The 16030-nt window shown below is 36.7% G+C and overlaps 1 protein-coding gene across 5 annotated transcripts in view; it reads left to right on the plus strand.

The window, feature by feature from the left end:
* LOC104119710 (ABC transporter C family member 2-like) overlaps positions 1 to 13514 on the plus strand; it is a 31169-nt gene extending 17655 nt beyond the window's left edge. For all 5 annotated transcript variants that reach the window (XM_009631282.4, XM_009631284.4, XM_009631283.4 and 2 more), the window contains exons 17-28: positions 2882 to 3022; positions 4785 to 4985; positions 5103 to 5201; positions 5342 to 5494; positions 5681 to 6057; positions 7247 to 7427; positions 7594 to 7917; positions 8399 to 9155; positions 10761 to 10882; positions 11741 to 11986; positions 12171 to 12591; positions 13173 to 13514. In XM_009631282.4, coding sequence (XP_009629577.1) covers positions 2882 to 3022; positions 4785 to 4985; positions 5103 to 5201; positions 5342 to 5494; positions 5681 to 6057; positions 7247 to 7427; positions 7594 to 7917; positions 8399 to 9155; positions 10761 to 10882; positions 11741 to 11986; positions 12171 to 12591; positions 13173 to 13270 — 3120 coding nt within the window. In that variant the 3' untranslated portion in view covers positions 13271 to 13514. The remainder of the gene's footprint in view (positions 1 to 2881; positions 3023 to 4784; positions 4986 to 5102; positions 5202 to 5341; positions 5495 to 5680; positions 6058 to 7246; positions 7428 to 7593; positions 7918 to 8398; positions 9156 to 10760; positions 10883 to 11740; positions 11987 to 12170; positions 12592 to 13172) is intronic.
* Positions 13515 to 16030: the final 2516 nt, after the last annotated feature.

The following is a 16030-nucleotide window of genomic DNA, read 5'->3' on the forward strand; positions in this document are numbered from 1 at the left end:
CCGAGGGGGTGGCACGCCGCCCGCAAGGTTCGGTAGAAATTCTATATATATATATGTGTGTGTGTGTGTGTGTGTGTGAGAGAGAGAGAGAGAGAGAGAATGCACTGGAGAAGAATCTATTTTTTTAACAATGATACAATGAACCCTATATATAATACATATTTTACTCCTACCACATATGGGGCTATGACATATTCTACTCCTACTACATATGGGACTAGGACTATTTACACAACTATCTAACACTCCCCCTCAAGCCGGTGCATACAAATCATATGTACCGAGCTTGTTACATATGTAACTAATACGAGGACCAGTGAGTGACTTGGTAAAAAATCTGCAAGTTGATCATTCGACATACAAGGCCACTAGATTCCCCCTGAGCAACAAAACCAAGTGGTTGTTGATAAGCAGAAGTTGATCAAAAGGTCGCCGGAAAAAATTGAAAATAGTGAGGCTAAGCCGAATTCCACACTACAAAATAGGTTATAAAACACCACCAGAAAACATAAACGTTTCTGGAAATTACTATTCACACAGGGATGAGTAAGTTGTCCTGAAGAAGTTGTCAAAAGTGGCCGGAATGGCTCACATGCGCTGGAAAAGTTACTGTAGCTCGCCGGAACCCTAGTTCTGTTGGCGCGTGGAGGCTCGTGACTTTATGCCGGAGTGATTGACTGGGGTTTTGTCGCCTTACTTTTCCGAACAAGATGACAGTGTTGGTTTTCGCACAACACTTACCGATGAGGAGATAACGCAAATCATCTTGAGTCGTCAACCGGAAAGACGCACGTTGACTGGCATTTCTGTTCAGATGGGACTGGAATTTCTGAGGTTTGGTCGCACAAGGGTTTCGGATCTGATGGTGGTACTGATATATGCACAGTACCACTATAGCAGTGATGAACCCTGGGAACAAGATGAAGTTGCCGGAAAATTGCACGGCGATGAGATCTTTCTTCCCGGTTGTCGCTGGAATGACGCACAACGATAATTTTCTCACTGAAGCTCTGATACCATGTGAGAATGCGCGGAGAAAAATCTATTTTTTTAACAATGATACAATGAACCCTATATATAATTACATACGGGACTAGGACATTCTACTCCTACTACATATGAAACTAGGACATATTCTACTCCTGCTAAATATATGACTAGGACTATTTACACAACTATCTAACAATATGTATATATAAGCAAGACACATGATAAATAAAAGAATTGCCACCTGGAATTATAAAAGGTGCCGAGGTGACACTGGTAGAGGCACGTAGTTTCTTCCTTCATGGCGGGGGATTGAACCATGCTGGCTACGTTTTTGATCTGTTTTCGCTTTCTACATTAGATAGACAACATAGCCACAACAGGTTCGATATCTAGGACTTTTTCTGTTGATGTCGAGGATTTAAAATCAATTAATAAGTTTCCTAGAGCGCGTGTAATTTGCTCAAGCCTAAAATTCGTAGTCCGTTACTTGTAATTTGACTACAAAACCTTAAAATTATACTTCCTTTCTTTCCTTTTTTAAAAAAATTTATTTGGGTTAATCAAGGACTCCATTATTATTAGTAGGAGTATCACTGTATCATGAAGTTCATGATTCTTCGTTATTGTCAATTCATTATATTCTCTTAGAATTATAACATAAATGTTAGGAAAATTAGCATGCAAAATATTATAGCTATGTTACGTAGTTTAAATAAGAAAATAATTTATGTAAGCTTGTTGGAATTTAAAATTTTAAATATTAGGACTTTATGCATACCTCAAATTAAAAAATAAATAAATAATTATAAAAAAAAATAATAATAATAAAAAATATATATATATATATATATAAAATAATTAGCTTCCTTCTTCCAAAGATCTTCTCTCTCCCGTCAGAACAAAAACCCTCATCCCATCAAGTTGTCATAATTAGTTTTTTTCCGCTTAATTTATTTGTCTGTATAAATCGAAAGACAAATAATTCGAGCTGAAGTCCAAAACTGATCAAACCGAATAAATACTTACTCTATTTGGACCGTATAAATAACAATACGTCTACGTTCAAAATAATATGGCATCTACAACCTCTAAATCCTAGATCCACCTCCGGTGATGACATTATCAGATACTAAAATTTTGTGGTGAGGTGAATAACATTTAAGTGTTCATTCTTGTATAACTGTCCCAATATCCTTAAGTCTATTTCATTGCTGGAGCATGTGACATTCAGTTTCTGGGCAGGTGGATTAGTAAGCAGCATTTCAATATTAGCACATCCTAAGCAGAATCTTAGGGCCTGTTCTCTTTGATTATTACTTCGTTTCTGATTAAATCAATGTTGTTAATCTGGTTATCATCTGAGAAAATTACTTTCTAAAGTAATATATTTCTCCAGTGAAAGCGATTATTTTTAATCACATCAGCATCCCCCAGATGCAACAAATATGTCATTTTGAAAACTCGCTAGAATGGCCAATGTGTCTATATTTATTCTTCCTTATCATCCAAAAGTTGGCTTGTTAAATATGCCACCTCCGATTTCTTGACTTTTAACTTTTTATTCTGTAAAATTTCTTGATTTTAACAATTTCAATTATTTTCTATTTTACTCAAGAAGCATTGTGGTGGATAATATTTGGTATGCACTTTGTACCTCAAAAAGGAAAAAGTTATAAACACGTCATTAATTCTCAGGTCCGGAGTTTTACCGTTAAAGTAAAACATTCCATGCCTTTTGAGAAAAAAGAGACTAGCATCTTTTTTTCCCTTTTCCTCCTTTTTTTAAAAATTTCTATGTGAGCAAGAGAGAACATAATCTATCTATGGGATCTTCTTTCATTCTGCCGTTTTGCTTAACTTACATGGTTGCACCTATTTTCTGCTGTTGCAGGTTGTTAATGCAAACGTATCGTTGAAACGTCTAGAAGAGCTTCTCTTAGCAGAAGAAAGAATACTTCTACCCAATCCACCTCTTGAGCCTGGACGTCCAGCCATTTCAATCAAGAATGGATGCTTTTCATGGGAATCAAAGGTTTGCACATTAGTCGATATCTTCTTTTGCCAGAATAAGTACACTTAGCCATGCAAACATAAATGTGGTAGCCTTTAGCCTCCTCCTATGTTTTTACAGAAGTGGGTAAAGACATAACAAGTACTTACAGTTAAAGTTTATGTAGATTGTAGATATGCATTTATCATTAATAGGTAAACCTCCCTCTTTTCCTTTTTTCTTGTTTCATTTCACTCGTTAAAGAATCTGTTCATAAATGAGAAATCCCATCCTTTTCAGGAAACCTTATATATCTTGCATATTTATTATTGCTTTCCAGAAAGATTCTTCTCCAGGTAGTTTAATCTTTCTTCTCTTTAAAAGTGTAATCTGACCTCGACTTTTTACTGCCACAATTTCGATTACTTGGTAGCACGTTACATATTATTAATGAAATTGGTTTTTGTCAATATTTGGGGCACAAATAAATGTGAAAATAATCTGTAGTCTAAAACTTGGTACTGTAGCCCCTTGAAAGGGATCTGGTATGCTTGGGCAGTGATGCAAATGGAGTATGCTTGAGCAGATAGCTAGTTGCTTTGTGATTAAGCCATAGTTTCCTAAGAGAAAGGACAGTGATGCTATATTTTACCACATTAGTTGGGTGCAGGATATTTGGATGGCCCGAATTTAGTGCGGTCTTATCTCACATCTGTTAGGCGGAGGAAATTTGAATTATGTAACTGTACGATTTATGTACAATTTGTTGCATAATTATTTGACAAACGAGGATGAGGCTAGTGGAATGAATAATTTGCACCGACACTGAGTTGTGTTGGCAGCTAATGGTACCTCTGCTAGGTTCTTGGAGAATCTCTGAGTCCACCATACTCATCTTTCAATTCGTCTCTTATGTCTATATCGTTTCCCAGAAGGTTGTCATGCTCCTAATTCCACTTATGTCCGAAGGAATTTCTGTTTTGGAGTATTTTCATTTTTGAGAAATCTGAAAGACAGAGAAGCTGAAGAACTAGCAATTTTGTTGGTTCTTTTTCGAGCTTCTATTTGTCATCATCTGGTTATAAGGTTGGACTTTGGACTACTTGGTTTATTAATTTATAAATCTTTTTAGCTGGTCTCTCTTTTGTACCTAGAGCATTTCTTTTGGGTTCATTTATCACTTGATTGATGTAGTGTGTGTAGACAGAACTATTACACTTACTCCCAGCTGATCCAAAAATGCCTCTTTGCTAGAGATGTATGGTGGAGAATATTCCTAAATTGAGGAACAATACATATTTGGAGCAGCTCTGAGGAATCAGTTCTTGTAATATTTTCGTTCTGGGAATAATCATGATCCCTTGGAAGTGCTCTAAGTGTACTTTTGGCTTGAAAAAGCATTCTATAATCTTCCACAGCCATTGAAGTGCTGATTTATTTTGTATAACTTGCTATTGAGCGTATGGTTTAGAACACAATCTCCAGCTGTCCCGACCTACAAAAGTGTTGAGCAGCTTATTGGATTGAGTTGCTAAGTTCCTTTTAGGATTTCTTCTGAAGTTCTCTTCTGCTTCTATCTTTATCAATCAAAAAGTTTAGAAGTTTCTATTTATCAAGAAAAAAGAAAAAATAATCAAATAATAAAAAAAAAAACAGATACACTTTTAATAAAGAAGGGGGCTCTTCAATACCCTTTTCCTGCTTAATCTTCTATGCAGTTGCTAAGTTTGGAAATTAATAGGCTTGTCAATTCTTTTCAAGGCATACGGGAGCTGGGAAACTCAACTGTTATCTTGATGTGCAGGTAGAGAAACCAACATTGTCAAATATCAACTTGGATATCCCAATTGGTAGTTTAGTAGCTGTTGTTGGGGGCACTGGAGAAGGAAAGACATCGCTAATCTCAGCAATGCTTGGAGAGGTTCCTTCCGTTTCGGATTCAATGGTTGTCGTAAGAGGAACAGTTGCTTATGTACCACAAGTTTCATGGATTTTTAATGCAACAGTAAGTAACCATGTTTATTCGTTACATACATAAGCATTAAGGTTGATCATGTGGCTGCCTTTGATTAAAGAAATTTGGTATCATGGATGACTTGAAGTGCATAATTACGTTCTACAGGTACGTGAAAATATACTGTTTGGTTCTGCAATTGATGCTGCAAGGTATGATAGGGCCATCGATGTGACGGCATTACGGCATGACCTTGAATTGCTTCCGGTAAGCATAGCTGCAAAAGGTGTCTAATCAATATATTTTAGACAGTTTATTCTTCTTTATGATCTTTCTTTATTTTTATATTATTATAAGGACGATATTTCTTTAATGTGTTGCTCAATTTTTAATTGCCTTTGTTCTAGGGTGGTGATCTCACTGAAATTGGTGAACGGGGTGTGAATATTAGTGGAGGGCAGAAGCAACGAGTATCCATGGCTAGGGCTGTTTATTCCAATTCAGATGTTTGCATATTTGACGATCCATTAAGTGCTTTGGATGCTGATGTAGGCCGCCAGGTAAACATTATACTATGATGAAATGTGCTCTTTTTAGTTCCATCCAGCATCCAACGCAAGCTTCTTTCACTTGTTGGTTTTGTTACATTTTCCTGATGCAATATGTTACTGAAATGATCTGAATCGCATCATTTTGTGGAAAATAATTTTTTTTGTGTAACATTCGTTGTAATGTATTATTACCAGGTTTTTGAAAGGTGCATCAAGGGAGAACTGAAAGGAAAGACCAGAGTTTTAGTCACAAACCAGCTACACTTCCTGTCACAAGTAGACAGAATCATACTGGTGCATGATGGTATGGTGAAAGAGGAAGGAACCTTTGAATATCTCTCAAATAATGGGGTACTATTTCAGAAGCTGATGGAAAATGCGGGGAAAATGGAAGAGTATACAGAAGAAAAGGAAAACGATGACAATGACAAATCTTCAAAACCTGTTGCTAATGGTGAGACCAATGGGGTATCTAAGGAAGTTGGAAAAGATAGTAAGAAAGGAGGAAAATCTGTTCTTATTAAGCAGGAGGAACGGGAAACTGGTGTAGTGAGCTGGAATGTTTTGGCGAGGTAAGATTAATACTATGATCTGGCTAAAGTTTAAACAAGCTTTTCCGTTTTCTAAATTATTATATATGTATACACACACACATTGTATGTATGTGTATTCATATATAGAGGTTTCAATTTGTGTGGTGAGGTAGTTAACACCTTTCAATACTGAGATACTCCTGTAGAAAAGGTTTCACAGTCAATTATCTCCCAGATTTAGTTTTGACTGATAAATTTGCTTAATTATGAATGAGTTCCATATCCAATCTTTCTGTGTGAAACTAGTTTACCTGAAAGCTGTGGAGTTTATTTTGTATAAAGTAGTTGTAGTTAGGCTTAACACAAAGAGCTGTCATGCCTTTCTAGCCTAATCTGCTTTATGTCAAGAATGAGAACTACAGGTTGAAGCTATTGGCTAGTATGAAGACTTAATTTATCTTCATAGCCATATCGTGAGACAAGGAGATCTTCTCCACAATAGTTCGTCCTTTAGCAAAAGCACCCCTTTTTGCTTAACTATTTTTATAGAGAGAAACTAACTAATTCTTCAAGCTAGAGAGAATTTCATATAAGTTACATTCTCTCCTTCAAATATCCTGTAAATAAAGGTAGGTCGGAATTGGTAAAAGTTTGAATTCATCTGCTCTGCGATATTAGTGAAAATCCAGTTCTTCTAATTGAGCTTGCTTTATGTCAAGATCAAAATTTAGTTAATCTAGTATTAGTATTAACGAGGCAAACATTTTGAAGAATCTCCAAGTCGATTGATGTTTTAGATGCAGCTGCCTTTCGCAAGTAGAAAATGCCTTTAGTTTAGTACACTACAGTTTAAATGTATGTTTGACATCAAATCATTCTAGTTTAAATAAAGAAAATGAGTTTGCAACCTTTACTCTTTCCTTCCCCCTGCTCTTTCTGTAGGGTGGATAGCTTCTTTTACAGAAGGAGAGTATGCTCTTGATCAAGTTGTAGGTCTAAATCGATACATTAAGTGTCTATGTTCATCCAATTGGGATTTCCTTTAGCTGATGCAGCTTTCTCCTTTTCCTTTCTCATGAATGTTAACCTTCTGCAGCATGGTGGGAAGTAAAGAGAATTGGAGCATTCCTTGAACTGAAATGCTTTATACGAAAGCATTTTCCAAGCCTATTATTGGTCACATGCTTTTGTGTACTGATTTAGCTTGTTTTTAACTCATATGTTGCAGGTATAAAAATGCTTTGGGAGGTTCTTGGGTGGTTGTGATACTATTTTTGTGCTATTTCTTGATAGAAGCTCTCCGTGTTGGGAGTAGCACATGGTTAAGTTTTTGGACTGATCAAAGCAGTTCGACGAGATATAGTGCTGGCTTCTACAATCTGATTTATTCGCTTTTATCTCTTGGTCAAGTATGTAATTATTATCTCTCTTAGCTTTTGTTGCTTGCTGCTTTCTCCCTACTGATCCAAGATATTTGATATCCTTGTATGCTGAATAAGACGGTGGAACTCTTCATCTGATGAAGGGGAAAGAAAAGGAGACTTCTAATTACTGTCTATATTATCTGCATATCAGGTTATGGTAACTCTCACGAATTCATTTTGGCTGATCACGTCAAGCCTTTATGCTGCCAGGAGGTTGCATGATGCTATGCTTAATTCTATTTTAAGAGCTCCAATGGTCTTCTTTCACACAAATCCACTGGGGAGGATTATCAATAGGTTTGCCAAGGATCTAGGGGACATAGATAGAACTGTTGCACCCTTTGTAAGCATGTTCCTCGGCCAGGTGTTTCAGCTTATCTCAACATTTGTCCTGATTGGTATAGTGAGTACCATGTCTTTATGGGCAATAATGCCGTTGTTGGTCTTGTTTTACGGAGCCTATTTGTATTATCAGGTATGTGGAAAACTATTATTTTATTTTGTTTTGTATAATTCATGTTTCTTAGATATAATCTGAACTGCTCTATCAATTATGTATCTGATATGCCCCTGCACTAATTTTATTGAGGTCTAAGCATGGGGTCGAATGGTCCACCTCTTTCTGAAACAAAACAAGCTATTGTCATTCCTTAGGATGCATAGTACATACTTTATCCATAACATATTTAATTCTTTGCGCATATTATTTGTAAAAAATGCTCCCCGGCATGTCCAAGTCATGTTATGTGCCATGCTCGAGTCCTCTAGTGGAGGAGAATGAAAATAATTTTGGTTCACGAAAATGGATCTGTTACCTTAACCTGTGTCTGGCTGATTTCATTTGGTGAATGGATTAACTTCAATTAAGCCTCCCCTTTGGGTTTTTCTATTTGATTTTTTCCCTTTTCTATTTTAGTTCTACTTATTGTTTGCTCAAAACAACCTGCTTCTTGCAGAGCACTGCTCGTGAGGTGAAGCGCTTGGATTCCATCTCCAGATCTCCTGTCTATGCACAATTTGGTGAAGCGCTAAATGGTCTTGCAACTATTCGTGCATATAAAGCTTATGATCGAATGGCCAACATCAATGGGAAGTCAGTGGATAACAATATTAGGTTTACACTTGTGAACATGGGCGGAAATCGTTGGCTTGGGATCCGTCTCGAGACTGTGGGGGGTCTTATGATTTGGCTTACAGCAACATTTGCTGTAGTTCAGAATGGAAGGGCAGAAAACCAGCAGGCCTTTGCCTCAACAATGGGTTTGCTTCTCAGTTACGCCCTAAATATCACAAGCTTGTTAACTGCTGTACTGAGACTTGCAAGTTTGGCTGAGAATAGTTTAAATGCTGTCGAGCGAGTTGGAACGTATATAGACTTACCATCAGAAGGTCCCGCCATAATTGAGGGCAGCCGTCCTCCTCCTGGATGGCCTTCAGCAGGATCCATTCGATTTGAGAACGTTGTCTTACGTTACAGGCCCGAACTTCCTCCTGTTCTGCATGGTATATCCTTCACAATTCCTCCGAGTGACAAAGTTGGAGTAGTTGGCAGGACTGGAGCTGGAAAATCTAGCATGTTTAATGCTTTGTTCCGACTTGTGGAACCTGAAAGAGGAAGGATATTAATTGATGATTGTGATGTTTCAAAGTTTGGACTGACAGATCTTCGGAAGGTTCTTGGTATTATACCGCAAGCACCAGTTTTGTTCTCAGGTATTTTTTGAATTTGTTTTTGATCTCCATTTTTTGGGATGGAGGCTTGTCTTTATAGATGTCATTATCTTTATAGTTCAAATCAAGTTGCATCTAGATAATCATGCACATGTGATTCTGCTATAGTGCTGGAGGCGCTTATTACTGTAACTGTGAACAGATGTTCGGAGAGTAACATGCTAGTGACTTGTAGGAAGTATATTGTCAACCTTTCACATTCTGTCTGTTGCCCGTCTGACTTTGGAATCTATCTTGATCCACAAAGTCCATGGACATTGTCAAATAGTTTTTGTTAGTGGATACGCTTTGATGACTTTGAGGTTAACTGGGGGTTGAGCACTGTACTTAACAATTAGTGTATATATTGCGATGGACTTAGATTGTGTCTGATGCTTTTTCTGTAGCAGAGAGCGGGGTGTGAAATTCATGCCAAAATAAGATTCTTGTTGAAAAGAATATTTCTTTTTTGATGAGCGGGGTAATGTGCACTGCAAGCCCTAATTAGCTTTTTGCTACTATGTACATTTACCAAATTAATCTCTCCTTCAAACTCTTTTAACATTTTCCCTGGAAAAACTCTTTAGTAAATGGCTAATGGTAGAATAATAGAAGAGAACAAAGAGATAGAGAGCTCCATCAGACCCCTCGCCTCCTCTTGTTCTTCTTCCTCCTCTTTTGTCCCCCTCACAAAAAGCTTTGAGAACTTTTTTAACATTTTCCCTGGAAAAACTCTTCTGTAAATTCTGTTAAATGGCTAATGGTAAAATAATAGAAGAGAACAAAGAGACAGAGAGCTCCATCAGACCCCTCGCCTCCTCTTGTTCTTCTTCCTCATTTGTGCCCCTCGCAAAAAGCTTTGAGAATTTTGCAAAGAGCTGCTATACAATGCTAATTCACTTCTCTCTTGCCTACTTCATTTACTACTGGTTCTGATCTCACATTTCTAGCTTAGCCACAAGCAACTTCATATAATCTGAGTTGTTCTCTTTCTTTCGACTTTTGCTGACAAATCAGTCTGCTCTTTTACCAGTCTTTTATTTGATGGTGCAGATGGTCATACAAGAGAGATTTATAATTTAGAAACAAAAAGACCATGGCTACTCATAATATTTGTGTATATTGCACAAATCTAGTCCTATTCTAGAAGTGTTTAGTACCTAGCATAAACTTTGCTTATGGGTTGTAATCAACATGATGGACATGGGAGAAGAAGGAGCTGCGGAATCGGGAGGGGAGAGAAGTAAGAAGTAGGGGGAAAAGAAGGGAAGATACTTCTGATGGGCCTTGGGTTGCAGGATCTGTTATTATCTTAACAGTCGCTTGTAGCTTTTCTTTTCTTGCGTTATCTCCTTCGCTCCTTCAGACAGTTAACCGAGAACGTTAAATGAAAGATCTCCAGGACAATCTTTAAGAAGTTGTAGAGGGTAAATGCTAAAAGAATAAATATAGGAACATATGATACTATCAAAATCTTTGAGTTGGCCTGCATTTTATGTCATATTAAATATGTCCTGCATTTTCGGTGTTGACCTGAACTAAACAACAACTCACCAACCTACCATTAAAAAAGTGTTTATCTCAATAGTCCTCGTGTATTTTGGCCAGGGACCGTGAGATTTAACCTTGATCCATTCAATGAGCACAATGATGCTGACCTCTGGGAGTCTTTGGAAAGGGCGCACCTAAAGGAAGTTATCAGGAGGAACTCTTTGGGTCTCGATGCCGAGGTTTGTTCTTTGTGTTTTGAATTGTTTCAAATTGTTTGACATCATTCCGCTAATAATATTACTCTTTATGACTTTCACTACTTTCAAGAATTCAGATTCGTTTAATTATTTTAATTTAAACTTTGATATGATGTTTTCTCTATCAAACTAACATTTCAACGACTACTTTAATATTTTCTCTCTATACCACTAGCATAATAGATAAGTCAATATAAAATTTGAACTTCATGCCCTGTGATAAAGTGAAACAATGGCATTTATGATTCTAAAAATGTGAAACATTAGTACAAAGTGTCTTTAAAATATTTTGGCAATATAAAGTCTATTTAAACTCTGTAAAGTGAACTTTGTTGAATAAAATGTAATACAGGGGCAGTATCACTAATAAGCACGAGGACTACAACTAAAGGGAACAGCTTGTAAAACACATGGAAAGGCACAGACCTTCCATTTTTATGGTAGAATCAACTTTTATGTTATTGGATGTTACTGGGATTATTGCTTATCAAAGAGGAAAAATTGGACATATATTTGTTATGCTTTGTTTCTGTTGTATAATGGTTATGCTTTATCCAAATGCACCATATTACAAGTTACAAACCACGTTTCAAATAGTTACTGTTTTTGCTAGAAAGAAAACCCTTAACACCTATTTTTAGTTAAATTAGCATGTTGCACTATTAACTAACTCTGACCTTTCGAATTAACTAGATAGCTTAGAGGCTCAAGCCTTTGTGTTAGTATAAATTTAAAAAGTGAAAATTCTGTTACGTCTATTCTCTTGATTTTTCTATCTATACTATCATGGTCAAACAAATTTCAGCTATAGCTAACGAAACATTACTTTGATGTATTAAGGTGTCGGAAGCTGGAGAAAATTTCAGTGTTGGACAAAGACAGCTTTTAAGTCTTGCTCGAGCATTGCTTCGCCGGTCAAAGATTCTTGTTCTTGACGAAGCAACTGCTGCTGTTGATGTCAGAACTGATGCTCTTATTCAAAAAACTATACGCGAAGAATTTAAGTCATGCACCATGCTCATCATTGCTCACCGTTTGAACACTATCATCGACTGTGACAGAATTCTTCTGCTTGATGCTGGTCAGGTAGAGTGCTCACCCTTCAATCTTAGTCTTGTGAACTCACTTTGATAACAGGTCATGCCTGATTGCAGGTTTGAGGGTCTATTTGTTGGGGTTCCAATACAAAAGAGGGATTGCATCTTTTTTTTTTAAAACCATTTTTTCTCTATGGGTTATTTGAATTTACCTGTTGTCTGTCTCTTTTCAGGTACTGGAATATGATACTCCAGAAGTATTGTTACAAAAGGAAGAAACTGCTTTTTCTAGGATGGTTCAGAGTACAGGAGCTGCAAATGCTCAATACTTACGAAGCTTAGTATTAGGAGGGGAAGAGGGTAACAGTGTAGGGAGGGACAAACAGCTAGATGGGCAAAGGAGATGGCTTGCCTCTTCACGTTGGACTGCTGCAGCACAGTTTGCACTAGCTGTTACACTTACTTCATCCCAAAATGACCTTGTGCAGTTAGAAATTGAGGATGAGGATAATATCCTGAAGAAAACAAAGAATGCCGTAATCACTCTGCAGGGAGTATTAGAGGGTAAGCACGACAAAGAAATCGAAGATACCCTGGATCAGTACCAGGTTTCCAGAGACAGATGGTGGTCTTCTTTATACAAGATGGTTGAAGGTAAGGACTACTGCAAATTAAACTTTTCAAAAGCAAAAAATTACTTTCATGGTCATCTTCTTTGAGAACCGTTATTTGTCATGGTCACCATTATTGTCGGTATTGATGAAGAACAAGATTTAGACAGAGACAGGCACACGTGCCCTAACAAAGGAATAGGATGTACATGGATAAAATGTATAATTTTACCTACTTCCCTTTGCCACCATTTTTAATGCTTCAGACATCCGGTGTTTGAAATCCACTGGATCACTAATTCTGATTCGCGAAGGTAGGGCTCCGTAGAGGGGATAATGTGCTCCCAACTAGGAGTTCCTCTATTTCCCGTGCTCGAACCTGAGACTTTTGGTTGAGGGTAGAGGGATTCCAACCATCCCACCACACTCCTTGGTTTTATTTTTTGGTTTAGGCATTTTGTTATCTGGGTGAGTATGTCTTTGTGTGGTCTTTGAGGCCTTTACTTGGTCTCCAATTGTTTCTCTTTAAGGAAGCAGTGCTGTTAGTATAATGTTCTCATCTTGTATGATTTTTTTAATCAAATATTGGTTTTATTTATGGTTCTGGGCTTTTACACTTTTCAGGTCTCGCGATGATGAGTAAGCTGGCGCGCAATAGACTTCATCAAGCAGAACTTGAGGTTGAAGAAAAAGCAATTAACTGGGATCGCGCTGAGATGTAGAAGTCTTCCAGCTGCAGCAGATAATGGAATGGACCTTTTTTTACCTTATTTTATTAGATTTCACAGATTTTTGGTTCTGCCCCCTTTATCCCATGAGAAATTTTTGCTGTGCCTTTTCTGAAGATGATGATAAGGTTTGTTGTAAAATTAAGGAGAAATGTAATTTTGAATGCAACTACCACAGATACAGGGAAATGGCATAAGAGTGGCTTTTTGTTATAAGAGATCTCCTAGTTCTGTGCTGCATTGCTAAAACAACTTATTTTTGGATCCTATCAAATATTATTATCTAGCTTCTATCTATACGCACACACACATCCATGCACCACTAATAGTAGCGTAGGTGATGTCTTTTTACAAGCTAGTCATAGTTTTGCGCTAAGATGACATGAACAAATCGAGAAATGGTACAAGCCAAGGGTGGTTTATGTTCTTAACTTTTTTATACCTTGTTTTCCCTTAGTATTGTTTAATTGCACAGTCCTTAATAGAGAAAAAATATTCTTAAGTATAGGACTTAAATTAAAATAGAGCTCGGTGTTTTTTTCTTTTAAGTGGATTTTATTTATTTTTGATAAGCAACTTAGGTAAGTCATACTTTTAGTAGAAAGGGCAAAAATTTAGATGCAATTATATTTTGAATTCGTAATAGAAAATAAGTCACATTCAAAATTAATTGAAATTTAGCCACTTTTTTCAACCGAAAGTAATACCTAGACAAAAAGACCCCTAAAATCCTATGCTTCCTCTCCGCTTCTTCGTTACTCAACAACAGATGAAATTGGTACATAAAAACTCCCATATAATATGCTGGATTTCAAGTTTTTGCAACTAAAATTTCAGCATATTGTGTTGGAGTTCATGCAAGTTTTCTTACGTTTCTACAATTTTTCTAGGAACTCCTCTCTTATCTCAAACTCTCTATGATAGAGAGTCACAATATCAGTTGTTGCAACAACAATATGTGATGTTGTTTCGCAGTTGCCACTTCAGCTAATCAAGTCTAGTCATCTGGCTAAGGATGTTCATAGTTCAGTTTGGATAGGTTTTTTTCTTCAAAGAAAACCAAAACAAACCAATTAAGTCGATTTTTTCTCGATTCGGTTTATGTCGGTTTTTCGGTTTTGTTGTTTTTTCTTAAAGATGAGACATACACTACCAAACTCATATTCCAGCGACTATATTTTCAACGTAACATATCAAGCAATTGCACTTTCTGCATAGTTAGCCACTAATAAGAGATGTATTTACTTTTAAGCCACTGTTTAATACCCCCTCTTCTATAATAATTTCGCTGAAACCTACGCTCCTTCGCTCAACTTATTTACGTGCAGAGAGTTTAGGAGAGAAACCTTCGCTCAAACTTTACCTATTGCATAAACCTTTGATCGTCCAAATTACAGAAGGTTTTCTCCTTCTTTCTCCTCCTATTTCAAACTAGAGAATTCAATTTTCTCGTCTAAATTTTACCATAAAATTACAGTAAGTTCTAAAATTTCAGATATCTCTATATGCTTTTGTGTGTTTGTGTGGATTTTGATTTCGTTACTGGAGAATAAGATTCAAGGGATTTGATATTTTTATTTTCCTTTCCTAGATTGCATTGTATTGATAAAGTTTCCTGTATTTACAAGTTGTATTGATTAAGGTTTAGGACATCGTGTCCCTAATTTTATGACTGCTGTGTAAATGTAAAGGACAAAGTGTCATGTATTTGCAACTTGTATTGATAAAGTTTAGGACATCGTGTCCTTAACTTCATGATTGCTGTGTAAATATTAAGGACAAAGTGTCCTGTATTTGCATCTTATTCAGGCGTTCGGCCCGCTCCAAAAGAAGAGATGATACTTTATGAACATCCGATTTAAAAGTTATTATAAGGCTAATACACAAATAAGCACAATTTTTATTAACAGTCAAGTAACCCGCCAAAAATAAAGTAAGTGAAATTCGGTCTTTTACAATTCTTTTATCAAGTTTCAATATAATTTAGGCACTTAAATTAACAGGTAGGGTGCAAACATTACAAATATTTCATGATTTGGGTCCTAAACTACCCGGGCATAAGCATAATTAGTAACTACGGAAGGATTCTCATCACCTCACGCATTCGTAGCCCCCACAATTAGTAGCAAATAGTAATTTAAATCACCTATGGGGTAAATTCCCTTTTACAAGGTTAGACAAGAGACTTAACTTATCTCAAAGCTCTCTTTCCGGCCTCGAATTTACTCTAAAGCCTCAATTCAGTGCCGAACAATCTGAAACTAGTCAAATATTATATAAAATAATCAATACATGTTTGAAAGTTCGTAATCTAACTATTAGAGTAGTTACCCAACCCCTATTGGAAGATTTCTAAGATTCACCCTAGGCCCACGTGCCCGGATTCTGAAAATTTTCGAAGATAATTGTTACGCATAATCTCACGAATTCAAATATATAATTTTCACCAAATTCCATAACCGTTTTCGTGGTTAAATCCCATTTTTATCAAAACCTAGATTTTTTTCATCTAAACCCATAATTTTCACAATTTTACATATTAAAATCTACCCATAATCAATGTATTTAACTTACATTGGATAGAAATCACTTATCTCCAATAGCTAGGTGAAAAACTCCTCTCTAAGAAGGTCCAAAATCGCCCAAGAAGTGAAGCAAATGAGTCAAAAATGGCCTAAGTCCCGTATTAAATAAACCTCACTACCTCCAGGACTTCCGCTTCTGCGGCTCCATCACCGCATTTGCGGCTCCGCT

Source organism: Nicotiana tomentosiformis, chromosome 12 (assembly GCF_000390325.3).
Source record: "Nicotiana tomentosiformis chromosome 12, ASM39032v3, whole genome shotgun sequence".
NCBI lineage: Eukaryota > Viridiplantae > Streptophyta > Magnoliopsida > Solanales > Solanaceae > Nicotiana > Nicotiana tomentosiformis.